The sequence below is a fragment of the Pteronotus mesoamericanus genome, unplaced genomic scaffold (genome assembly GCF_021234165.1).
Source record: "Pteronotus mesoamericanus isolate MK-2021 breed Mesoamerican mustached bat unplaced genomic scaffold, CSHL_Meso_final contig_657, whole genome shotgun sequence".
In the NCBI taxonomy this organism is placed as follows: Eukaryota; Metazoa; Chordata; class Mammalia; order Chiroptera; family Mormoopidae; genus Pteronotus; species Pteronotus mesoamericanus.
In genome coordinates, this window is record NW_026555229.1 from 426388 (window position 1) to 454254 (window position 27867).

Here is a 27867-nt window from a genome sequence, read left to right on the forward strand (position 1 = left end):
GGTTATATATTCAATTTTTTTGAACAAATCACTTGCAATCAACATTACTGAAGCATGTTCTAAGTTCTAAGCAGAGAGCTAGGATGAATAAATTATCTTTATTGCTTTTCCCTCATGTACAAAGATTCTTTCAGTATGATCCTCTATCATCCTAAATACTTTCTGGTCATTAGCCAACATAAGTAGGCTGCCGTAGGACTTCCCATAGGGAAAATTAAAATTTGATTCTTCTCCTTTTGTTACTTAGTCTCTAGGCTGAGAACTCCAAGTAGTAAGAGACACAGGATAAGGATGGGAGATACTGAGCCTTTTTGAGAGTGCACTCCTTTGCTGAATGCCACTTTGAAGGGAAAGAAGAAATCGAATGGCAGTTTCCAGTCGATTCTGGGTTGGCCCCGTGGCGGCTCTGGCTTCTGGGTAATGTCCACAAAGGTCACAATAGTTGTCAAAGACATTTCTTTTACTTGGGAATCCTGCAGGAAGAAAGTCCATGACAAGTCAGCACTTGGTACCAATTCAAATAGCCCTCCACTTAACAACTTACTACTTTCCCTGAAGAAAGACTTCCCAAATTGCTGTAAGCAAGATACACCTTTTTCTCATATTGGTCCTATGTAGTTTCCTATGAGACACAGAAAATGAACAACTTAGCAGCAGTCCTTGACACCAGAACTGGGAAGAGTTACCTTCTACCTAAAGATTGACTCTAGCTTTCCCCAACTGGGGAGCTGCCTGTTATGAGAGAGGCCACATAGCAAAACTGCTATGTATGATGTGCTTAGCAGCTCTACCATATCAGGTCCCAGAAAGTTCGAGGCTCTGAAACAGTACACATGTACCAGTAGAAGTCGGAGTGGCAATTCTGTTCCTTATTCAGTTGCAGAAAGAAACGGGATATTTCATTGAAGAAGCAAAGAACTCAAATTGAGATTAAAAAAGAAAAACATCAGATTCACAGAATCTCAGGTTTAGAAAGGATTCTCCCAAACACCAATTCAAGTCAAATAAAACAGATGCTCCCTGGAGATGGGGCCTTGTCAAGCTGCCTCAAGGATGTGATCTAACAGAGATAGCTTTTGGTAGATATGGTTGCAGCCTGATGACTGGAACCACTAGATATGTGGGAGAAGCTTCTCATATTAAAGAAAAATCTGTACCAAATAGCACAATAAATAAACTCAGTGGAAATAGAGACAATGATGAAAGTGAAAAATTGTTAATATCTTATAAGATATATGAGAAAAGGATATTATGAAATGAAACAAAGAAAAACGAAGAACTCTTAGATATTAAAAATGTGATGCCAAAGTAAAAAAAAATTCAATAAGAAGGTTAAAAGGCAAAGTTGAGGAACTCTTCTAGAAAGAACAAAAAGCTAAATAGATAGATAATATGAGAGAAAAGAAAATTAGATAATCAATTTAGTGACCATATAACAGATTAATAGAAGTTCCAAAAAGAGAGAACAGAGAAAATAGTGGGGAGGAAATTATTAAACATATAATACTAATAGGAATTTCTCACAATTGAGTTTTCAAAGTAAAAACCCCCACGAATTGTTTGATATGATGATTGAAGAAAAAACCTACTTGAGGAATATATTACAGGCTTCAGACTACTAGGAGCAAACAGGAGATCTTAAAATGGTGCTTGAATAGTAGTATTAGAAACTAGAAGACAATGGAAGGGTGCCTTCAAAATTGTAAGTGAAAATCATTTTCAACCTAGAATTGTATACCTAGCCAAATGATCAATTATGAATCATAATGATGATGATGGTGGTTGAATGAAGTTGTCTTTAGACATGTGAAGTAAAGAAAAAATGTAGTTTACATGCACCTTTTTTCAAAAAGGTTATTAGAATTTGAGGTCCACCAAAACAAGAGAGTAAATCAAGAAAAAGGAAAAAACAGTGCTCAGTAAATAGTGAATCTAACACGAGTAAGAAGCAAGAGGAATTTCCAGGATGACAGTAAAGAAAAATCCACTAATAATTGCTGGGGAGTAAACAGTTCATATTATATCAGGTTATGGAGGTCTTTATAAAGAAAATATGTAGGAAAGGTAGAACTGATAACACTATATGGCAAGGTTAAGTGTGAAAAACTGGACTGAGAAATTTTACAGAGTTGTTGGACAGTGTGAGAAGTCTTAGCCATCAGCTAAAAGAAAACTAAAGAAATGAAATCAAAGTAATTACTAATTTCAGGAGGAATGGAAAGTTTCACAAAAATTTAACCCCTTGGCTCAACATGAGTATTTATATAATCATAATATCAAAACAATATTTACTTAATAAAACATTTTGATGTAACTACTTTGGGACAGTAATGGGAAGGGTAAGAGAAACTAAAAGATCTCAACTCACCTGCCAAAATGGGAAGTCAATAGATTATCTATAAACTCTCGATTCAAGAGATAACTGAATAAAATATTGCTTAGAAATCAAGATAAATACCAGGTAATTTTTGGAGATTAGGACAGTGAGGAGGATTATAGGACTTTATTTTTTGTAAGAGATCCTCTTTTCTGGCATTTTTTGCCTTTAAAAATATATGTAATTTTGATAAATTATAGTTATTAATTTGAGAAATTATACCATTATCTAGCATTAGCCTAATCTTCAAGGGAACTCAAAATATAGGCTTCACAGTCCCAACAACTTGCGTTGTCCCAACCTAAGGCAAGGGAGTTGGGCTTTCATATTCCTTTGCCCTAAGTCACAGGTTAAGGGCCATCTAGGAAATGTATTTCCAGGCACTCCACATGGGTTCCAGTAGTTGGAGGACATCCTTTCAAAACAAGCAAAACAAAAAAGGGAAGAAAACATTAGGGGAAAAAAGTGGGAGAGGGAACCTGGGGATGCGACATGTAAGGGTTACTGCAGAAAGGAAAATTATACTTGGTAGTCAACAGGGTATCATATATGCTAAAAAAGAACTGAATGAAATGCCCCAACTAAAAACGTATTCATCATCTCTGACTCATTCTCCCTCAACCTCCATATCCAAGCAATCACATTCTATCTGTGACGCCCCTGAATCTTCTGAACTCTGTCTACTTTCTGCAGCCCCTGCAGACTGCACTGGGGCCCAGGTCATCATCATCTCCGGTGAATTTCGGTTACGGTGTTCTAAACTTCACCTCAGTGTTGCCCCTCACCATCCATAAGAGCAAGGACAATGTTTACCTTGTCTACCATGCAATACCTAGCACCAAGCATGGTACTTGGCACAGAGTAAGCACTCAGTGAAGATTCTATTTTTGATGAATGAGCAGAAGTATTTCAGGAGACAGGGAATATAAAGTAACAGATAATAAGTCATAGGGTAGAAAGTATGCCATAGCTATTTAAGACTCAGCAATTACAGATTACTTTGACTCCTTAACCTTACCTTCACACTGTAATTAGGATTCCTAAAGGCTGTGCTTCATTCATTCATGTATTTACTTATTTATTAACATTTCAAATGAAATGCTTATTCTTCATATATTAAAAATACTAAGGAGAATCAAGATGGCAAAGGAGTGAGTGGAAGTCACACTGACCTCCTCCCAGGACCAACCTGGAATTATAACTAAATTGGGGAGAAATCACTTGGAACAAACAACTGAATAATAGTGAGAGAGGAGCCTTGTAACCTCGGACACAGAAGAATCAGCTTTAGCACAATCTAACTGGGAAGGAGTGCAGTACAGACCTGAGAAGGCAGGCGGGGCGCCAACGGGCGGCAGCACCAGGAGGATATTGAAATGGCCAGTTGGATGCCCCTGAGAAGAGCGGGGTCTAAACCAAAAGTGGGGATCTCTAGCCCACAGCACCAGAGCCCAAAAAGTACACAGAAAACAACCAGCTGCAAAAAGCAGCAGGGTTGCTCTCTGCCAGAGACAGGTGGCTGGAGACGAAAAGAGTCTTCTAAAGGGCCAACGCAAATTTTTATTTGCAGCCACATACCCTGGTCTCCAGCAAAGGCGGGGACAGAGTGGGCTAGAGACACCTGAGGAGAGACTGGGGAAGGAGGCTTTGGGGAGAGAACTGAGAGAGTAGCTGGTGGGATCTCGGTGCTGCCTCATCCCCCATGCGGCAGCAGCCATCTTGCTCAGGAAGAAGCCACACCCCCTGAGTGGCACCAGCATCAAAGGACCTAATAGCCCCACCCCCAGGTGGGATTCCACCCTGCCCTGTGCTGTCTCAGGCGCCTGCTGAGTGCAGAGTGGAAGCCACAGACAGTAGATCCCTGGATAAAGGGGACACAGAGAGGTCTGGCAACATTTGAGGAGAGAACAGAGAGAGTAGCTGGCGGAATCCCTGTGGAGACTCCTCCCCCATTGGGCAGGAGCATGAAAGGACCCAATAACGCCACCCCCAGGAGGGACTCCGCCACACCCTGAGCTGTCTAAGGTGCCCTGCTGAGTGGAGAGTGAATAGATTAACAGCTGAAGGAGATAGCCACAAACAGTACATTACTGGAAGTCTCAAACAGACTGCCTAAGGTCAGACAGGGTCAACATCTGACATCATCAGAGGCAGATTCAGAGAGTAACAACAGTGGTCTCCAACCATAGAAGTTCACACCACAAAGTCAGGAAATCAAGACAGATCAACTTAAGAAGAAGAAGCAAAAGAGAAGAGTCTCACAAATAATGGGAAGACAAAGAAATACGCTCCACTCAAAGGGAAAGGAGGGATCCCCAGAAAGAGAAGTAAATGAAATAGAGGCGAGTAAGCTATCAGATACTGAGTTCCAAACAATGGTTCTAAGGAAGCTCAATGAGCTCAGAGAGAATTACAAAAAAAATACAGGGAAACTACGGGCACTTACTGCAGACTATATCAGCATGAAAAAGGACATAGAAACTATCAATGAGACAAGAGGAAATGAAGAATACAATTTCTGAATTGAAGAACACAGTAGAAGGAATGAAAAGCAGGCTAGATGAAGCAGAGGACCGAATCAGTGAGCTGGAGGAAAAGCGCCCAGAAAGAGCAAGAAAATGGAAAGACAATGAAAGAGCAAGGAAAAAGGATCGAAAAGAATGAAGAGGCATTTAGGGAAATGCAGGACAACCTGAAACGTAATAATATCCATATAATAGGGATACCAGAAGAAGAGGATGAGGAAGGAATAGAGAACTTGTTTGAAAAAGTAATGATGGAAAAACTTCCCCAATTTGAGGAGAGCAAAAGTCACACAAGTCCAAGAAGCACAGAGGGCCCCTTTCAAGAGGAAGCTAATGAGGCCCATCCCAAGATGCATCATCTTTAAAATGGCAAATATCAAAGACAAACAGAATACTAAAGCAAGCAAGGGAGAAAGAGGTTGTAGCATATAAGGGAGCCCCAATACGGCTAGGAGTTGACTTCTCAACAGAAACACTGCAAGCCAGAAGGGAATGGCAAGAAATATTCCAAGTCATGAAAAGCAAAGGTCTGCAACCAAGACAGCTCTACCCAGCAAGGCTTTCAATTAAAATGGAAGATGAAATAAGGAGTTTCCCAGACAAAAGAAGGCTGAAAGAATACACCTTCACCAAACCAGCACTGCACAATTTGCTAAAGGGACTGCTTTAAGATGAAGAAAAAGTTTCTATGAATACCCAGTTCCTTTCAGAGTTGCCAATACTTGATATTATCAATATTTTTAATACTCATTAATCTGATTGTGACAATGATGTTATTTTAATTGTTACTTTACTATTTGTTGACACTAAACCTGTTTTAGTATATTTCTTGCCTATTTCTATTATTTTTTTTAAAAAAGCTTTTAATGACTTTTTGGTTTTCTTTATCCATTTATTGATTAAAGGTTTGTAGAACTTTTTTCCCTAAAAAACAAAACCAGAAAAAACCTATTAACCATGTTTTAGATGTGTTGCAAATACTTTTCTATGCTATTCCTTGTCCTTTAACTTTTTTATATGTATATTACTGTATAGTTAAATGTTTAATATAGTCATATTGTCAATATTTATAACTTCTGCATTTCAATATTTTACTTCAGGTCATTGAAAAGTATTAGTTCTATTTTCTTCTAAAACTCCTTAGATTCTACATACTGATTTTTAACTCACCTGAATATTTCTTGTATAATGTGTGAAATAGGGCTCTATATTTGTTTTATTTCAATAGTGGTCCATTCACCTTATTTGTTGAATAAGCCTTATTTTACCCATTGATTTGAAATATCAACTTAATCATACATATATTAACCAGATATATATGTATATCTCTAGAATGTTCATTATATTTCATTGATCTACTTGATTATTTCTGTGCTGGTGTCATGTTGGTTTAATTGCTGAGACTTCATAATGGTTTTAAATTTTTTAAATATTTTATAATGAACTTTGACATTTAAAAAAATAAATAAAATCATTCTACATTTAAGAAAGAAGGAGAGAGAGTGGAACTCCTGCCTTTTCCAACAACATGGATGGAAGTGGAGAATATTAAGCTAAGTGAAATAAGCCAGTTGATGAAAGACAATTACCCTATTATCTCACCTATAAGTGGTCTCTATTCAACAAAATAAACTAATGAACAAAATAAACCACAGGCACGGAAACATGGAGCAGACTGAAAGTGACTAGAGGGGAAGGGAAAAGAGGACAATGGTGGAAAGAAGGGGAAGGGACTAGGCAAAGAATATGTATGAATGACCCATGGACATGGACAACAGAGTGGGAATTGACTGTGGGAGTGAGGGATGGGGTGGGACGGGGGAGGGGGTAAATGGGGAAAAATTGAGACAACTGTAATAGAATAAACATAATTTATAAATAAAAAAGAAATTAAAGCTTTTTGTCCATAAAAAAATTAAAGAAAAGAAAAAAAAGAAAAATACTGCCTCCACCCTGGCCACGTGGCTTAGCTGTTTGGAGTGTCATCTGGTACACCAAAAGGTTGTGGGTTCAGTCCCAACTCAGGGCACATACTGAAGTTGCAGGTTTGATCCCTGGTTGGGGCACATATAGGAGTCAACCGATCAATGTTTCACATCGATGTTTCTCTCTCCCCCCCTCCACATCCTCCTCTCTAAAATCAGCAATTAAAAAAAATATATCTTTGGGTGAGGATTAAGGAAAAAAAACCCTCTACAACTATGTGGAGGTTTGGAATAAATGCATTCTAGTAGGTACTCCAATTAAATTAAATGCACTTGCTCGGTTATTGGAAAATACTGAACATTACTGACCCATTTTAGAATCTGTGTTTTTAGTACCACATAAAGAATTAGGTTTCTGAGTTAAATTCAGTATATTATATTTGAATTCAAAAGTCTAAGTTCTTTCTATTTGCATTTTAAAGTTTATGTATAGGCAAAAATCAGAAATTTCAGTGTTTAGCATGTGTAGTAAAAACACTGAAAAAAAAAAAAGACCAAATATAAAAACAACCCCCTTCAAAGTCCAGTCATCTAATTTCTTTTATCAAGACAACAAAAGACACATGGCCAAGCCAGGTCATTTCTTTTACTAGGGATCCAGCTGTTATACATGTTTGATTTATTTCTACCTTAAACTACACCATTTTATGATGTTTACTTCAGAAATCGCCATCAACAATTCTGTTTAACATTCTGTGAAATTTTAGGGGACTTTTTGTTGTTGTTGTTTCAATTCAGTTTACATGCAGCAAAATCCATTGTCCCAAAATAAGATTTACTTTAAAACAACATGAAAAGTTTGGATTAGGTTTTGTCTGTCCTTGGTAACAAGAAGTACATCCTATATATTACTATATTACATTTTTATAATCTCAATTTCTTTTTTATTCTCACCCAGGGACATTTTTTAAACACTACTTTTAGCGGGAGAGGGGGAGAGAGAAACATTGATGTAAGAGACAAGCATTGATTGGCTGTGTCTCATATACACCTGCTGAGGAACAGAATCCATAATCTAGGCACATGCGCTGACTGGAAATCAAACCCACAACCCTTCGGTTACAGGACAAAGCTCCGAGTCACAAGGGCCAGGGCTGTGATCTCAAATCTTAAGTCACTGTATGTTAATCTGCATGTCAAATCATTACAAATGAAAACTATCACAGAAAAAGCTGTAGATACGATCTCTTTGTTATATTTTGTAGCTACATATTTCAGACTACGAACTAGGACAAATTCCTCTTTGGTTCGGGTGTGTAACTCATTATTGAGCTGTAAGAGTTTTTTATTTTACGTACAAGAACTTTGCCAGATATGTGTATTGCAAATATTTCCCCTTAGTTCGTGGCTTTTTTTTTTCATTTTTTTTCTTAAGTATCTTTTTGTTTCATTTTAACTTTTTTCATTGAAATATAATTTATATACAATAAAATGTATATATCTCATATGTTCAGTGTAATGAGTTTTGACAGGTATATATGCTATGAAACCAACACCCAAAACAAGATCTGCAATGTGTCCATCTTCTCAGGGAGTTCCTTCATGCCTCTTTCTAGTCTGTTCTGTCCCTCTCACAGGCAACAACTTTCTGACTTTTGTCACTAAAGATCAGTTTTTTGCCTACTCTTAGTATTTCATAAAAATGGAATCTTACAGTGTACTTTTAAATGTCTTTGGCTTTTTTCACTGAAGATAAATGTTCTTGCAATTTATCCATGTTGTTTTGCATACCAGTAATTCATTGTTTTATTACTAAGTTGTATTCTATCGTATGAATATAAAACAATTTGCTCATTCTCTGGATGAATTATTTGAGATGCTTCCAGTTTTGTGCTCTCATTAATAAGGTTGCTATGAGCATTCTGGTACAAGTTTTGTTTTGGACATGTGTTTTCATTTCTTTTGGTTAAAAATATGGAGGAATAAAATTGCTGGGTCATAGGGAAGATGAATTTGTAAAGACCAAGAGGTTGTACCATTTTTTATTCCTACTAGCGATGTATAAGAATTTCAGTTGTTCTACATTCTTGCACCATTCCATGTTATCAATTTTTATTTTAGTTATTCTCATGAATATTCTATTGAATATTCTAGTGAGTAGTATCCTATGGTTTTAATTTTGTATATCCCAAAGACTAGTGATATTGAGCACCTGTCATGTTTATTGGCCATTTGTGTATCTCCTTTTAGAAAGTATCTACTCTAATCTTTTGCACATTTTTAGGATTTTTCTATCATTTTACTATTTATTTGTAGATTTTTATATTCTGGACATGAATTTTGTTGCCAGATAATGTGTTAAGAAATATTTTTTCCCAAATTATAGCCTGCCTTTTCATTTTCATAATGGTATCTTTTGATGAGCAGAGATTTAATGATTTTTGTTTTCTGTCCAAGAAATATTTGCCTACTTCAAATTTGCATAGATACTCTTCTGTGTTTTTTTAGAAGTTTTGTAACTCTGGACTTAAGGTCTATATATAGGTCTACAATCCATAAGCACCTTTTGTGTATGGAACTAATTCATTTTCCCCACTATGTTTACCCAGGTACCAGTTTTATCCAATTGTTCCAGAACCAACTGTTTAAAAAAAAATGTCCCTTTTCCACTGAATTGATTTGTGGATCTATATTTAGACTCTTCATTCTGTATCATTGGTCTAATTGTCTAGCCTGTGTCAATACCACACTGCCTGAGATTTAGAGTAAATCTTGAAATCAGTAGAGTAAGTCCTCCAACTTTGTTGTTTTTTTCAAAATTGTTCTGGGTTTTTAAGTCTTTTATATTTTCATGTAAATTTTAGAATCTGCTTGTCAATTTCCACAAAAATGCCTGCTAGGAGTTTTTTGGGGGTTTGCACTGAATCCACAGATCCATTTGGGGATACCTTAATTTTGACTCTTCTACTTCATGAACATGGTGTATCTCTCCACCATTTATTTAGGTCTTCTATAATTTCTCTCAGTATTGTTTTGTAGTGAAGAAATCGACTCCTTTTGCTAAATTTGTTCCTAAGTATTTCATGTTTTTTAATGATAGTGTAAATGAAACTGAGTAAGTTCATTTTTAAAATAACATCTAGCTATTTTTAGATGTTTTCCTAGTGACTTTTCCCCTTAGTGACTTTTTTTCTCTAGTGACTTTAAGAAAGTTTATTACAAAAGTGGTAAATTATATTTTAAAGAGTTAAAGAATATAGATAAGTGAAAATAAGAAAAACACTCTCTTTCCATTACTAAGAATACCACCATTAATATCTATGTCTTTATACACAAAAACATCCGTATATGATTGTTCACCAAATGATATCATATAGGCTGTTTTATAATTTGCTTTTTAAAAAAATTAACCTCTTCCTTTCATGTTAGTACTGTTTCTATCTAAAATACAGTCCATACTCAAGTTTTCCAGACTATTTCAAAATGTGCTTTACAACTGTTTATTGAAATCAGATAATCAGTGCAAAAACATGAATTGCATCTGTCATATTCTTTTAATCTAACATAATCAGATATCGTGATTTCTACTATGATGGCTAGAACTTATTTAACTATAAAGCATGTTGTAAAGGCCCATGTAAAGATAATTTTTCCTCAAATAAATACATTATTTTAAAGAAGAAGTTAGCTTTTAACTGGTATTGACCCTGTGATGTTAGGAGAACTAGTGATTTAAATACAATGAAATTAAGGAGAATAATAATCTCTGAAAAATAATTAATTATTTATATACAACACAGTCATGCTGCTTAACAATGGGGATGCAGTCTGAGAAATGTGTCATCAGGCGATTTTGTTGTTGTGCAAACACCAGAGTGTACTTACACAAACCTAGATGGTTCAGCCTACTACTGTAATTGTATGTTCTATGTTATATGACTGGCAAAGCACTAGGTTTGTTTACACCAGCATTACCACAAACATGAGAATAATTTGTTGTGTTATTGACTTTATGAGGGCTACATCACTACATGACAGGAATTTTTCTTTTTTTAGTTCCTTGGTTTGTAAGGAATTTTTCAGCTCCATAATAATCTAATGGGACCACCATGATATATGTGGTTGTTGTTGTTGACCAAAATGTTGTTCTGTGGCACAGGACAGTATTCTTCCAGATAATGTACATGTTATTTCTCCATATTTTCTTAGGGACAAACATATATTTGAGGAAGAAGCCAATAAAAAAGTTTTAATTCCCTTACTTATTTTAAAGATATCAATAAAAGTTACCAAGATTTTCAAATGAGTCAGAGAATAAATGTTTAAAAAAAATGAATGTGGTTAAATATCATGAATCAGGGAGAGATCTCAAATGGTCATACATTTTAACATATGAAACAGTACGCATAACCGTCAAAATTCCCTTAAAACAACAAACAGGTAGGAAGATAAACAACCCTGTAAACTAGGTAAGGTTCTGTATACACTACAGGAACCACAGAAAGGGTAAAGTACTTCTGTAGTCTAATAATTCATTAAGAGATAGAGGCAAATAGTGGTTGATTGATCCTTGAAGAAGAAAGACACTTTAGTGACAGAAATTTTTCTGTCACAACGATGAAGCCCAATGGTGGCGCTACTATTGTCTTTCTCAAAAGAGAGGTTAATTGGTATCCTCCAAGACATCAACAGAAGAGAGAAACGGAATCCTTTCTTACCAGCCCAGCCATTTCCTAGCCCTTTCTTTTGTAGCAATTATTTCTAAAACCTAACACTGAATTATTCTTATTTTTTTAGTGTTCTTCATTCTTCCTAATGCACTGTCTATTTAATAATGAGATTATGGCAAAGGTTCTTAGCCTGGCTTCAACATATCAATAAATCTCTTGAAACTACATAAAGAATGCTGTTGGTGCATTCTTCTAGTGAATACCGTTTAACAGGTTCTCAACGGGGGTCCATAAGATTAAGAACCACTAAGACGGACAGGTAGCTAGACTGGTAGTTTTTCTAGTATATGCTATTTAAGGTACAAAAACATTGTCAACTTTGCCCTGGCCAGAGTGGCTCAGTTGGTTGGAGCATCAACCCATAACTGAAGGATTGTGGGTTTCATTCCCAGTCAGGGCACATACCTCAGTTGCAGGTTCAATCCCCATTCTGGGCACTTATGATCCCTGCTTAGGGTGTGTACAGGAGGCAACTGATTGATGCTTCTCTTTCATGTTTATGTCTCTCTCCCTTCTCTCCCTTCCGCTCTAAAAGCAATGAAAAAATGTCCTCGGGTGAGGATAAAAAAAATTACTGCCAACTTTAATTTATAATGAATAATAGGCACTTAAAAAATAATTCGCTTTGAAATGTAGGAGATGTATTTTCTAAAAGTATTTTTCAAATTGCAAATTGTGACCCATTAGTGTCAATCATTTAAAAAATATTTACTACATATTAAAATTATTTATTTTAATGGAACATAACTAAGAATTGATGACTCCAAACAAGCAACAGCAGTAACTAACAACAATCAACAGGCTCAGAGACTCTGATAAGTACGTGACTGTCACATTGCATATACAGTTATAAAAAGTGTTTTTTGTGGTTGAATCAACCAGTATAGTAATAGTGTTATGATAATTTAAAAGAAATTTACCTATACTATAGTCTGGGTTCAGGGTATTAAAAAGCAAAAAAACTGAGGAAAAAGGATATAGATGTATTCTCATAACAACATGCTAATTTCAGTAACCAGGCAGGCAGGATCAACTTGAAAGTTAATTGTGTCAGCTCACTCTAAACAAATATTGGCAGGTAGTATATACTGGCTCTCAGAAGTCAAAGATTCTATGGTCATCAAATGGTTGATGAGACAATGAAGGCTTGGCAAGAATTTGTGGCCCTTTATGAGCCATGACTTACCTTTATGGACTGACACCGGTACAGGAATCGTGCTCCTGACACATGAGCTTGTGGGTTGGACTGGAAGCCTATATTTGCCCACAATACCTGGATCTCCAGGGAAACTGGTATGACACAACAAGAAGTGCAATGTGTAGCCTGCAGAAGAGTAAAGAAGCATCTGCTTGAATTGCTGATAGTGGCCTATAACCAGTCGTCATGCAATATGTAGCCATTGTTTCTTAAACATTGTACAATAACAGAGAAGGCAATGTGGCTTAGAGAACACAAAAGTTCACCATAAGCCAAATTATTGTCCTTGATCTTAGGAAAATTAATATTCTAAAATGGAAATTGCTAATACAGAGATTATAAAATGTGAGCCCATTTACAGAGGTTATAAGAAGTGCTCAGTGAGTGGTGCATAGTCAGTATTGCGGAATGCTAGAAGAACGAACAGCCATTTCTGGTTGAAGATGGAACTGAGATGAGTAATATGTGACTGGAAAAATGATGATTAAAGGAAAATTCAGGTAGAGAGAAAGCATATAAAAAGGTACACAACTAGAAAAGCACATGATGTCATGGAGGGACATTCACTGATTAATGTGAATAATAGTTACTGAGTGCCTCCTATGTGCTTGGCACGTACCAGGCAATGGCCTTGAGCAGACACTTGACTGGAACAAAGGTCCTGAACATAGGAACAGCACAAGATTAAGGAGGAAGACATTTCAGTATTAGAGTGTGAAGTCCAACTATGTGGTCTGATCCTAGGAGGATTAATTTCATAATGCAGGAAGGCCTGATGGAAGTGAGGACTTGATTCAGAAGGTTACTATAACTTAGCAGATACAAAATATCCTCAGATATGCTTTGTGCTTTTCTAGCTTCACACTTTTTTACAGTAAGGCTCAGATACAGGCAATAACATGTATAAACTAGGAATAGGAAAAAACGGGCCATGTTTATGTTTATTAAGGAAACTGTCAAACTGTTTCCCAAGTGGCTCACCATTCTGCAGTCCCAACAATGTCTGAGGGTTCCAATATCTCCACATCCTTGCCAACACCTGTTTTCTGTCTTTTTAATTATAGCCATCCTAGTGGGTGTGAAGTGGTATCTCATCATGGTTTTGCAATTCTTTATGGCTAATAATGTTGAACGTCTTTTATTGAGTTTGTTCTAAATACTTTTAAACATTTTTCTTTTCCTTTACATTAGGAACATTTTTCCATGTTGTCAAATTTCTTTGAAAATGTGATTTAAAAATGTAAACTTGAGAATAATAAAGAGTAGTTCCACTATAATCTCAATCCAGCTCCTTCCTATATTCAGCCATGTAGCACCCAAAATCTACACTCCCTCAGTGGATTTTAAGAAATTATTTTGAAGTTTAAGAAAACTCAATTTAACTTCAGTTGCCTAAAGGCTGGATCAAGAGCCTGTGTTTACTTATCCCCCAAATCTCCTTAAACAGAAAGATGTCATTATAGTGCTGAGAAAGGGTAAAATGGTACTTTAAAAATAATCTCAAAGGGGAAATGTTTTTCAAAGTCTGAACTAAGATTCCAAGGTTAAAAAAAAAAAGGTTGATAAATTTCACAACATAAAAATCAGCTTCTGCATGGCAAAAAAACACCATAAATAAAGTCAAAAGACAAATGACAAACTAGGAAAAAATATCTGCAATTCAGACCACTAGAAAGAGCAGATTTCTCAAATACATAAAGATTTCCTATAAGTGATAAGACCAGTAATTCAATCAAAATGGACAAAGGATATAAATAGATTAAAGTGAAGAAAATATAAATTGTTCAACCATATGTCAAGTTACTCAACCTTATTAATAGAGAAAAATAAAACTACACTAGGATGCACTACACTCATTTTCACTTATCATATGAGCAAAGATTAAAAAATTTGAAAACACAGTACTGATGAAGGTATGGGGTAACAAGCAGTCTCATAGATGGATGGTAGGACTGCAAATTAGTACAGGCTGTATAGAGAATTAATTGGCACTACTTAGTAAAATTTTAAATGTACATACCCTTTGACCTAGAAATTCTACTTCTAGGATTTATCATAAAAGTTTATTCTCCCATGTATGAAATGGTACCTGAATGAGGTTATAAAATGCCACATTGTATATAACAGGAAAAGAATGAAAATGACCTGAGTGTCCACAAATAAAATGGGTTAAATTTATGGTCCACCCATATAATGGAATATTATGCAATTATACTATGCAAAGAATGGGGGAGCTTATTATGTAAAAAGTGAAAAAAGCAAGGTGTAGAACAGTGTTTATATTATATTATTTGGATAAAAAAAGAATATAAGAGTATCTACTTACATAGCATGCATTATCTATGGAAGGAAAAAACTAGTAACTCTAATTGCCACTGTGGAAGGGAAGAGCTGCCTGGGAGAGATATTTTTATTTTGTACTTTTTGCATTTCAAGCTAAGTGTATGTATTTCTTATACAGAAAAATAGATCATTTAATTTATTAAATAAAAAGAAATAAAATTAAAGGCATAGCTGACTAAAGTGAGGTAGAGGGTAGGCAAAAGAGGAAGAAGACATAACAGCACAGCAGACTCCTTACTTTAGAGGGGAGTCAAGAGACACACCTGCTGTGCATTGATCTAACAGATTAACAGAAACAGCTGGATGAGGTTATTCCTGGGGCAGGGGATGTTGAGGTTTTTACTTTTCATTTAATACCATTCTACATGGTTTGAATTTTTGACCTCACAATGTCTTTTCATTAAATGTAAATGTAAAAACATAGATTTTTTTTTTTTAAACAACCAAAAGAACACAATTTCAACCTCCAAGAAAGAATCTGGACTGACCAAATATTTATAATTATAAGAGAATATTTGAAATACATATGAAATATACTTAATTTAGTTTTCTCTTACTATGAGTAAGGTTGATTTTGAACCACAGAGCAATCTCTAGATTTTCTACCTTCAAATTTTTCTCCTCATAAGGAAAATAAGTTAGATATAAACCTAACCTGAAATAAAGACATCAAATGGGTATGATTTCTTACATTCTTATGACAACCACATAATCTTCCTTCTACAATAACCATATTATCTATGGAAATAGGGCTGGTTTTCATTTCAAAATTCACAACAAAACAGGGAAGTGTCAGTCAGACAGTATTTTTCTCCTTACTGAAACACTGCAGTTCCTGCTGAGGATCCTGGTCCAGTCTTCCTTCTGGGTTGGGTCAGCATTACCAAAGATGGCAACATGCTCTGGTCTGGGCCTTCCATGAAGAGTCTGATACATCTCTTGCTGCAAGTGGCTGCAGCCCACCTTTTGCAGCCTGAAATTAAATAACATGGAGCCTGGAGTCCAACGCTAATACAATAGTATAACCATGTTAGTATATTAATCCACACATTAGAAATAGTAATATAAAATAAATTGTAGTAAAATAATCCTCAGGAAGTTTAGAGGACTGTCAGAAAACTCTTTTAAGATTTTATATATTTTTAGGCAGGGGGAAGGGAGGGAGAAAGACAGGGAGAGAAACATCAATGTGTGGTTGCCACTCACATGCCCCGTGCTAGGGATCTGGCCTCCAACCCAGACCTGTGCCCTGACTGGGAATTGAACCAGCGACCCCTTGGTTCGCAGGCCAGCGCTCAATCCACTTAGCCACATCAGCCAGGGCAGAAAACCCTTAGCAATGCTAATATTATTTAGATTATAAGACAATTTCCAATTAACAATCTCTGAACTCTCATTCAAAATATGAAAGTTGCCATATCAACATAATCCCTAGATAGAGAAAAAAATTGTGGGAAATGATGTGGAAGGAATGAATTACCTCAGCTTGCACCCAGACATTGCATTCACTCCAAACTGTACTTCACGTCTCCTAACAGAGCACGTTCCATCACCCTTGCTCTGTAAAAGGGTCATCTGAGGTGAAAAGTGATAGTTAAGGAGATCATAACAGAAATAAGAGATAGAATGGAACATTTATGTTCTTATTGTTTCCTTAACACTTATTTTATTAATATCATGGTATCATTCAAGTCACAATTTGTTTCCTTTTTCTAGTAATTAAAAAACAGGTGTTTTTCCAAAAATGGTTAACCACATGCTAGCATATAAATACCTCATTAAAGCAAAAATCAGTCAATCTTCACTTTTGGCCAGTCTAACATAAGTTTGAAAGCCTTTGGTCGCATCAACATTTGAAAACATAGTCTATGAATAGCCTGTTAAGGAAATCCTGGATACCTAAAAAATGGGGCAACCACAGACTTGGAAAATCCAAGAGATCAGCAGCTCAGCTTTTCCCATTAGGCCGCAACAGGCCACTCAGCTCTGAAAAGGATACGGAGTGACTTACGTCATCAGTTAGAGCCAAGAGTGGTTTCCCGACAATATAGCCAGGATTCCCACTTCTAGGACCAGGAAGAGAAGCAGCTGTGCTCTGAAAAGCCTGCAGAAAGAGTCAAAGAAGGTCACTTACGGAGAAAAGCATGCTGTCACACCTTCCACTGCTTGGTTTCACTCTCTCCCTTAAAACAATGTGGTAAGTTAGCTGCGGTGGACAATCTGGCTTCTTTTAACAGTGTAAGATTTTGCAAAAATTTCTAATCTAGTGACTGCCCCCCTGTGAAGTAAATCCTAAATGATCTAAATATTGAAATTCACTATATGCTACTTCTACCAAGGGTTACAAATAAGGATCTTATCAACCCTGTTTCTCAAAAATTACTATCAATTTAGGGCTATGTTCAGCCTGGTTGAAATGAGAGGAATTTAAATGTAATTTATAAATATATTTTAATTGACTATAGATGTTCCAGAGATGAACTCTGAGAGGCAGGAGAGTTGACTGATCACTTGAAGGCAGAGTTGAGAAGAAACTAGACTCGACAAGATTCAAAAAGAAGGAAGTAGAAGAAAGCCAAAGACTAAAGTGATCAAGGTTGGAAGCTTAGATTAACTGGGGAATGAATAAAACACTGAATGCCATCACACTGTATTTTTTAACCAACATTCACAAATGTACATATACAAAAATTCATGTTAATTGTAAGCACATAAGCTCAAATAATATAGAAATATAAAGAGTAAAAGTGAAAAAAAGTATGCTAAATGTCCAGGAATATGAGAAAAGCTAGTTAAAGAACTTCTGTGGGATGATGGCTGAGTTTATGATTCAAAGTGATTAATTAAAAAAAGAATTTGGGTTTGAGATTGAAGTCCTGCTATGTTGGGGGCCAGACAGAGAATCAGAGAAAATGTTAATAGATAAACTGTTGAATGCCTATCACTACTCAATTACGGAATTTTAAACATTGAGGCCTCTTGCACAGTGAACACCCAAGCGTGCTTTATAGTTCCCGTGGCTCGGAGTTTGTGCTAAAGCAACGTCTCTTCTTTTCCTCTGCATTGAAAGGACTATTTACCTTTTTAAATGAATTCAGAAAGTCAGCATATTATTTAGTAAAAAAATGTTGGGCTTGAACTGACAGACTCAACTAGGCCTTCATACGCTCATTCTACTTCACGTGTGTTACAGACAGAGGAACTATTTCTAACCCAGTATCTCTTCCCCCTTCATCCCCACAGAAGAAGGGCCCTAACCCTGAAGCGAATGATGAAGTGTTGCTGTAAGGAAGTGCCTGGCTCAACAGTCAGGTTGGTTTGTCCGAAACTGACAGAGACTTTCTGGATTCCAAAAGTTCCATTGGTCTCTATCTCATAAATGACCTGAAATACAAAAGTACAATCAATTAATAAAAATTACTTAGTGGGTCAATTATATTTAATTTAAATTTTCTGTCTTCGAGGGTTTTATTATAAATGAATGACAGTACAGCATAGTGACTGCAGTTAACAATATTGTATATTTGAAAGTTGATAAAAGAGTAGATCTTGAAAGTTCTCATTGCAAGAAAAATTTGTGACTGTGTAGTGATGGTTGTTAACTAAACTTGTTGTGGTAATCATTTTGCTATATACACGTGTGGTCAAAAGTAGGTTTACAGTCCTGGCTAGGTGGCTAAGTTGGTTGGAGTGTCGTCCCATATACCAAAAGGTTGTGGGTTTGATTCCCAGTCAGGGTGCATACCTAGGCTGAGGATTCAATCCCTGGACAGAGCGCGTGTAGGAGGCAACCAATGGGTGTTTCTCTCCAACATCAATGTTTCTCTCTGTCTCTCCCCGCCTCACCCCCTGCTTCTTCTCTCTCTAAGGTCAATGAACACATCCTTGGGTGAGGATTTAAACAAAAATAGGTTTACAATTGTATGTAAAACAATTTATTCTTATATTATTTATTATTGAAACTGTAAACCTACTTTTGCTCACTCTGTAAATATGTCAAATCATATTGTACCTCTTAAACTAATATGATATTATATATCAATTATATCTCAATTAAAAATATAGCTGAATGAGGGAAAATAAACAAGTAGTCTTAAAAATGCCAAACACAAATACTATGAAAAGATAAAGTTGACCTCATCTTATACCTACACATTAAAAAGAGAATGAATAGGGCTATTTGAAAAGTTTCATGGAAGAAGTGAGTTTATAGTAAGAATTGAAAGAGAAGAAAAAATAAGTTTTGATTGTGGGCAGGGGCAGGCAAGAAGCAGCACAGGCAGGTGAGCATGGAATGAAAACTTTGCTTACTTGGCTCTCCCCCTATCTGAAAATGAGTAAAGACAGTAGCTGGAGATAGAAGTTATAAGCCATTGAAGTCATCCTTAGATTTCTGAAAATTATGCTTTAAGATAATTCTTACTTCTGTAGGTTAAATAGGAGAGAGAGAATAGAAGAAAAGTTGATTAGTCTGTTTCAGATTTTCAGATGATACTGACTTCGTCAACAGAGGAAAATGTGGTAAGAACCGACACAGACCCCATATGAATAAAGAAAAAGGAGTCAGAAATACTCCTACTGTTCTCAATATGCAATACTGGAGGACAGTATAGCATTGCAAACAACTGAAACATGGTAAGGAAGAAGGCTCAACTCTTCATGTGCTGACTTTCGCCTAATGCACAAAAACTCATGTGGGGTTGGTGTGGTACTTAATAGAAGATGGTGCACCTCTGGTAATAGTAATCAAGGTACTTCAATCCAGAATCTGAAGTCAGCATCCCTACCTGGGAAACCACATTCTGACAAGTGTTTCCAGCCAACAGCGGAGAATCAGCCTGTGAGACAAGTGTTACAGGAACCTGGAACTAGCAAGGGAAAGAAGCAAATCAACTAAAATTGAAAGTAGCATTGTCTGTTCTAGCTATATATCATGCTGAATATTTTCATTTTGACCATCAACTTTCTCCTTCCAATGCTAGCCTGTAACTTAGTCATCTTAAGTCAGCATGTCTCAAAACATATTTCTCAGAATGTTAATTCTATTAGATATAAAATTAAGCTTCCATGGTCAAATAAGTTTTAGAAATACTGTATTCGATCCCTATCTCTTAGAGATTAGCAAGGCCCTCACGCATATTAAATACCCTAAGATGTCTACTCTAAATGTAGTGTTTAACTTTTTTTAACTAAATATTTCCCAAACTTACCTAACACCTTTTGAATGCACATGATGCTTACTAATCATATATAACACAAATGGGAAACATTGTTTCAGATTCACATTTAACTTTCTGATACATCACAAATACATTTCTTTCACCACTACAATCTAGATTGAAACTGCCTCAGATGCAAAGGGACCAAATATTCTCTTTACTTTTTCCTGATAAACAGCATCGTACCTTCATATTTTGCAGATCAGTCATACCTCTTGGAACCTAAATAAGAGAAAAGCAAGAAAATGATATGCATATACCTTCGAGAAAATCTCCAGAAGCTTGTGGTTTCACATTTGGAGGGGTGGGAAAAATCAACATGTTAGAATCATTTGCTTCCTTTCTTCTATTTGACTCTTCTTTACACCACAATGTCATGAGCAAAGCTGAGGGGAGGTTGGATGGACTGCAATGCCCACCTACTCTAAGCAAAGCTCTACTGAATAGCAAAAGCAAGTTTTGGTGAAATAGTGAGGTGTCACCCCTCACCCCTCCCTAAGCCAATCCCATTAGCCAGGAGGTTGAAAATCTCTTATCATGACTATACAGCCCTAATTTTTTTCACCTTTCTTGAGATAACAGGGTTTCCAAGCTCTCTGCTTTTTATGTAGCTCTTGGGCATTCTGACTTCCAGTTTAGTGCTTTTCCCACAACCCAGCAGTGGGAAGCGTGCTGACTTCAGACCCACAGTAGTGCCAGAGGGGAGAGAAGGGACACCCACCTTCAAGACTGTGAAGCTATAGTAAGAGGCAGCATTGAGGGCTGGATCCAATGTGCAGGTGTTAGCCAGGTTCTTGAAGAAACGGGCACAGGTTGTACTTTTACTTTTCAAGAAGCCTTAGAGCACAAAGAATTAAGGAGGTAGTAAATGAGAAAGCCTATTTTAACTCAAACCAAAAGGCTGGCACTTCTGCTCCAGACTCACCTGCAGGATTGCCCTCGGTACAGAGTCCCCCGGCCCCAAGTCCTGCAGGCTGCTTCAGTAAGCTTACTAGAGACCACTTGGAGAAGTAAGTCAAAATGGGGTCGCCAGCCTGAACAAAGTATAGCAGAAATACGTTCACAGTGAGACTGGAATGAGTCCACCAGAAAATTTACAAAAAAGGAGAAAAGAAAATTAACTCAACAGCTTGTTAATGTGGACAACACTGCCCTCCAAAAGAACTGACAACGGTTTACCTAACTGCAGCCAGACACCTCAAAGATACCCAGTCAGTCAATGGTCGGTTATGAGGGAAAAGTCAAACCAAACAATCCCATCTTCTTCCCCAGGCTCACCCTGTAAAAAGGTTGTGGCGACTCGGTTTGGAATGTAGAAGTGAATGATTTGCCTCCAAACTCTGTAGCCAGTGCCTGGAAGTTGGATGCATTGACTTTTTGGAGTTCCTGGAAATAGTTTAATTTTGCTAAAATGTTTGGAAAAAGAAAAGGAGTTTAAATAAAAGAAAAACATTTATTTTTAAATATGTCGCATGCCAAGTAAGTAAGATTTTTATTGAGGCATAACATATACACAGTAAGGTTAAGTATACAAATGTACTAATTTTAAGCATAAACTCAAAAGAATTTTTCCAAATTTATATACTTTTATTGCTACTACTCAGATTAAGTTATGGAACATTTTCCTAGAAAGTTTCCAATCAATGTTCCATCCTCAGAGATAACAATAATTCTTTTTTCTATCACATTCTAATTCATTTGTAATCTATTAAATGAATTATTGCTTTAGCATTAAGATCTGAGATAAGAATATGGCCAATACTATGGAAAACAGTATGGCAGTTCCTCAAAAAATTAAGAATACAGTTACCGCACAAGCCAGCAACCCCTCTTCTGGGTATCTATCCAAAAAATTTGAAAATATTTATTTGAAAAAGATATATGTACCCCCATCTTCATCAAAGCATTATTCACAGTGGCCAAGACACAGAAACAACCACAGTGTCCTTCGATAGGTGATTAGATAAAGATGTGGTACATATATACAGTGGAATACTACTCAGCCATAAGAAAAGATGAAATACAGTCATTTGTGACAACATGGATGGATCCTGAGAATTTTGTGCTAAGCAAAGTAAGTCAGATGGAGAAAGTCAAGAACCATATGATTTCACTCATGCGTGAGATATAAAACTGAAAGGAAAAAATGAACAAACAAACAAGATAAAAAACAAAAACTCACAGACACCAACAACAGTACGGTGGTTACCAGAGGGAAAAGGAGGTGGGGGGATAACAAAGGGTACAGGGGGCCAAGTATATGGTGACAAGAGATCTGCCTTTGAGTGGTGAACACACAATGTAATATACAGATGATTATATGTAGAATTGTACACTTGAAACCTATATAATTTTATTAACCAGTGTCACCCCAGTTAAATAAATAATTTTTAAAATGGTGTAAATATATCACCTAGCTGTCTTATCTACATAATTAAAAATCGCGAAAACAGGGGGGAAAAAAAGAATATGACCTATGAATTCTAGTTCCAACTCTGATGAGAGGAATGTGCATGATGAGCAAGTTGTGATGAAAACAGAAGGCTCAACAACGTTAACATTTGCCTCACACTAGATGAGGCTCTAGTACAACAAAATGGTACTGTTTCTATAGGAACATGGCAAAGTCGGAAACAATATTTGATTTGTCCTCAAATCTTCCTGTTCCCTCTAAACTTCAACTGACCAGTCCTAATAAGAACGTTTCCATCTCTCAAGTATATTGATTTGTCATATTTTATTCTTTTCACCTTATAATTTCTACATTCAAAACTTCAGACACTCTGAAGGGGTACTTTCTCTAACAATTCTATAATCTATATCATAGCAATGCACAAATCTATCCAAGCTGCTGCAGCCACCTCCTTATGGCACTTCAGAACCAGGAGGGAGATGTAGGAAAAGGCCCCTGGCACTGTCCCCTGCCCAGAGGGTGGCCAGTAATGGGTAATACTCTGCTTTACCATCCAAGTCTTGTTAACTTGAAAAAGAAACATAGCAGAAACACGCCCCATGCCAAATCCTTTAATTTTTCATATAAGTGTGGTCATTTGGACAGATTTAAAAAGGTATCAAGATCTTCATGACTGAAAGCTAATGAGAATTCCGTGTAACAAAAGTCTGACCTTTATCCTCTGCAATCAATCTTAGTTATTACGTTTCAGCTTTCTGATACAGCATGAAAAGAATACAAGTCTCAATTTTGGGGACTTCCAGACTATTCATTCTCTCTTTATCTCCTAGACCCTTGCTACTCAAAGTGTGGTGCACAGACTAGCTGCCCCAGCATCACCTGAAAGTTTGCCAGAAATTCAGAATCTTAAGCCACTCCCCCAGAAATAGTGAGTTAGAATCTGCATGTTAACAAGCTCTCCAGGTGATGTGCATGATTTTAGTTTTAAAACCATTGCCCTGGAACATGTAATGCTGATGCTGATGGTTTGCAGACCACCGCCTTTGACCTCTGATCTGAATCTTCAAACTTGAAAGCTTCTAGGAGCTGTTTAACATTTCCCTCGGAACTCACACCCTGAAAACCACATGGAAGAAATACCTCACATAAAATGCAGTTATTTCTACCCTTATAAACGAAAGAAAAGTTAAAGTTAAGCTAAGAAAGAAGATAAGCTGAGATTAAATATCTACCTGGCTATTTTTTCATGGCTTAAAAAAGTAACAGCATGGATGGAACTGGAGAGCATCATGCTAAGCGAAATAAGCCAGGGGGCGAAAGACAAATACCATATGATCTCACCTAGAAGCGGAACCTAACCAACAATACAAAGATGCAAGGAAAATAAGACCAGCAACACTGAAAGGAAAAGAAATCAACAGAGACAAGAGGGAAGGAGGGAGTGGGGGCGGGGACAAGGAAGGGAAGGGGCAAGTCAAGGAACATATAGCAAGGACTCACGGACAAAACCAAAGGGGAAGAGCTGAGGGAGGGAAGGAGGGAGGGGGCAAGGGAAAGTGGTGGGGGGTTGGCAGAGACAAATGTACTTGAAAAAATAAATTAAAATTAAAAAAAATAAGTAAGAGATAACATTTTGTCTTTCACAATAGTACAGGGATATTGGTGGTAAGCAGGGACAATGTAGATAAGGATAATAAGTAGAGTTTTTGTCTAAAACTCTAAAATTTTTGCCTAAAAATTACTACCATCATACATGGTATGCATTACATCAAACAGGGCTTAAAGGTATTTAGATTTAAATTGATACAATTCCAGATGTAGAAGAAAGTCTAGAAACCATGAGGCCCAATCCCAAAAGGAAATTTGGATCCTAAGATGAAGATGAGTTGCACAAGGCCACAAAGACACCTGGCAGAGGCAGGACTGAATCTCGCATCTCCTGATTCCTGGTTTCCTTTCTCCCATTCCATCATTCTGTACGGACTTTGAGTAAGAACAGTCATTACTAATGATCATTATCAGCAAATATTAAGCCTTTTGAGCAAACAGAGATCTGATCCATCCTTTCTAGGTGCAGATAATTTACCTTGGGAGACACAATGTTTATATAAACTGAACAATTCAAAATACCCTATAGTTTCCAAGGTAGTAACTCTCAGGTACTCTTGGGGAAAGAAAGTTCAAAACTGCTGGTCCAGAAGCAGTGGCAGGATGCTATAGGAGGCAGGAGGGGAGATTAAAAGCAAGGAGAACCAATGGACACTATTGCAATAGCTCTGGAGCACAATCATAAGGCTGGAACTAGAAGTCAGTGGGAGATCTGGAAAGGACGGGGCAGCCGCAGACTTACAGTTCCCCCAGCCCTGGCAGGGTAGCTCGTTTGGTTAGAGTGTCATCCGGATACACCAAGGTTGCAGATTCTTTTTTTATTTTAAAGATTTTATTTATTTACTTTTAGAGAGAGGGAACAGAACGGAGAAAGACAGGAAGAGAAACATCAGTATGCAAGAGATCAGTTGCCTCTTGCACGCCCCCAACTGGAGGCCTGGCCTCCAACCCAGACACGTGCCCTGACTGGGAATCGAACCAGCAACCCTTTGGTTCACAGGTCAGCACTCAATCCACTGAGCCACACCAGCCAGGGCCAAGGTTACAGATTCAATTCCCAGTCGAGACACATACAGGAAACAACCAATGAATGCATAAATAAGAAGAACAACAAATCAATCTCTCTCTCTCTCTGAAATAAATAAATTAAAAAAAAAATTAGTTCCCCAAAATAAAAAAACTGTTTTCTAAAACAAATCTAGTTTTGCTACTTTTTTTTTTTTTTTAACAGAAATCAGGATCAGTTAACTTTCAGGGTATAAAGAAGACTTAACTCTGTTTTGTTTCTTAGACATTAAAAAAGAGACATATAGCTTCGTATCTTTAGAAATGTTATAGCTATCGGCAGCAAATTTATAAGCCTATTTAAAAACCTCAATAATAGCAACCATCTCTCACTGCTATTGCACTCTAAAGTCACAGAGCACTTTCACATCCAGGGCTAGTGTTATTATTTCTCATTTTGTAGTTGAAGAAATGAGACCAGAAATGCTAAGGGATCTGCCCAAGTCTGTGCAGCTGAGAAGTAAATGGCAAAGCTGAGAACCGACCCTCATACTCTTTTCCCTACACTGTTGCTGCATAAAATAAAAACAAGGTTGGTATATATTCATTTTTCAAAGACATTCATCCAAGTATTATTTCGTGCTCCCTATGTATCACTTACTGCAGATTCAATGAGTGCGGGGATACTGGTGGTAAGCTAGGACAATGTAGATAAGGAACATAGGCTAAGGATAATAAGTAGTTTTTGTCTAAAACTATTGCCTAAAAATTTCTACCATCATACATGGTAGAAATCTCCTTCATGGAGATTGTATCAAATAGGGGAATAGAATCTATCTGCAATTATCTAGGCTAACAGGGATGATTAAAATTAAAGTTCTGGCCCTGACCGGTGTGGCTCAGTTGGTTGAGTGTTGTTCCACAAAGAGAAAGGTCACCAGTTCAATTCTGGGTCAGGGCACAGCCCTATGTTATGGGTTCAGTCCCCAGTCGGGGTGCATATGAGAGGAAACTGATCAATCAATATTTCTCTCCCTCTTTTTCTCCCTCCCCTCTCATCTAAAAATAAATAAAAATATTTTTTAAAAAAGTAAAGTTCTGTATGGGTTTTCTGACCCATAGCCCATACGGGATAAGAAATTGCAAATATTCACTAATAAGGGGGAGGGGCAGGTGGAGTGGTAGGATGACAGAAATTCAAAGGACCAAAAAAAAAAAAAAAAAATTAAAATAAGCCCTAGCGGGTGCGAGTCAGTGGATTGAGTGCCACCTGCAAACCAAAGGATCACTGGTTCAATTCCCAGTCAGGGCACATGCCTAGGTTGCAGGTCAGGTCTCCAGCAGGGGGTGTGCAAGATGCAACCACACATTGATGTTTCTCTTCCTCTCTCCCTCCCTTCCTGTCTCTAAAAATAAATAATCTTAAAAAACAAAATAAAATAAAATAAACGACAGAGACAAAGCAAGCTTTCAATACATTTTAGGCAATATGAATACCCAACATGTTTCTACTCACAGTTGTTCACATGGACACAAAACTGCCTAATTCCATTCGAATCCGTGAAAATCCTTGAAGGAAATGGGGAATTACTCCTGAAGATAAGAGAGTTGTCCACACACACCCAACTTGAAGACCTATGAGGCGACAGGATAGAGAATAGACACATTTATAAGTGCAGGGTTAGGTCCAAAGGAGGTTGCCCCATGCATGTCGGTCAGATGCCAAAGAGAAAACTCCTTGGGCAGCCGCAGGACAACACGAAGGTGCTACTTTATTGGATAGCCCTGTTCTAAAGGATCTGAAGAGAAACGTCATTCTTGGGAAAAACCAAGATAATTCCACTTACAGGAGTGGAAATGGGGGAGGAAAGCAGAAAGAGGAACTCTCCCCACTTGCAAATATTACCTGTTCTAGGGCCCCAATTTCCCTTAGGATTCAACTTGCGCAGCACAGCTCACCTCACGCTGCCTGGAAGGCAGAAGGAGAAAACTGTTCTGGGATGGATTAGATAGCAGTCTCTGTCGCAGCAGCAGTTAATATCGCAGGTACCAGGCGTCAAGTCACAGATACAGATTGGTAAGACTATGAAAGTGCAACATAGAGCAGAGAGAGAGGGATGAGGATCTCTAAATTCTTCCAAGTGCGAACTCCCCTCTCCTGACAGCTCCCAAATCCTCACGTTGCAGCAATTCACTTTGTTCACAGACTTTTACATCTAAGTCTGCAGTTTCCATCCCCGTGTCTCCTTCCCTCACCTGGGAAAAGGTCCATGGTCCTATTTTCAGGCTCTGAAGGGGTCACGACAGTAGGGCCGACCATAGAGGTCCCAGGCACGGCCCTAGGAGTTCCAGTTCCCTCCGAAGAGGTCTGAAGGGTCCCGCCCTGAGTCCCTGGCCCCAAGTCCGAAGAGGTGGACATTGCCCCTGACGGAGAGGGAGAGGGCTGAGGACGGACGCTCTCGGGTATCATCAGGAAGAGCACCTGCAGGAGCACGAGCGACAAGGCGCACATGAGGCAGTCGAA

The 27867-nt window shown here is 37.4% G+C and overlaps 1 protein-coding gene and 1 non-coding gene across 2 annotated transcripts; one reads left to right on the plus strand and one right to left on the minus strand.

Annotated features, from left to right (window-relative positions):
* Positions 1–51: 51 nt before the first annotated feature.
* Positions 52–27855, minus strand: TCTN3 (tectonic family member 3). The gene is made up of 14 exons (XM_054581279.1): positions 27600–27855; positions 27303–27426; positions 26860–26978; positions 21596–21723; positions 21243–21351; positions 21039–21154; positions 20504–20539; positions 19886–19966; positions 18357–18482; positions 17098–17202; positions 16579–16673; positions 15918–16071; positions 12744–12881; positions 52–473 (listed from the first exon to the last, which is right to left on the minus strand). The coding sequence occupies exons 1-14, from the start codon at positions 27853–27855 to the stop codon at positions 240–242; spliced, it is 1821 nt and encodes a 606-aa protein (XP_054437254.1). The 3' UTR covers positions 52–239.
* LOC129077388 (small nucleolar RNA SNORA22) lies at positions 18078–18211 on the plus strand. Its single transcript, XR_008529845.1, has one exon. It is a non-coding gene; the product is annotated as a small nucleolar RNA SNORA22 (small nucleolar RNA).
* Positions 27856–27867: the final 12 nt, after the last annotated feature.

Bases quoted from the DNA above. Each gene is read 5' to 3' on its own strand.
- TCTN3 (XM_054581279.1), bottom strand. From the start codon at position 27,855: ATGTGCGCCTTGTCGCTCGTGCTCCTGCAGGTGCTCTTCCTGATGATA. The intron at 17,203-18,356 runs GTTAGGGCCCTT...CTCTTTCTGCAG, and splicing joins ACTTCATCATTCGCTTCAGG to GCTTTTCAGAGCACAGCTGC. The intron at 12,882-15,917 runs GTAAGGAGAAAA...ACTCTTCTGCAG, and splicing joins GCAGGAACTGCAGTGTTTCA to GCTACACATTGCACTTCTTG.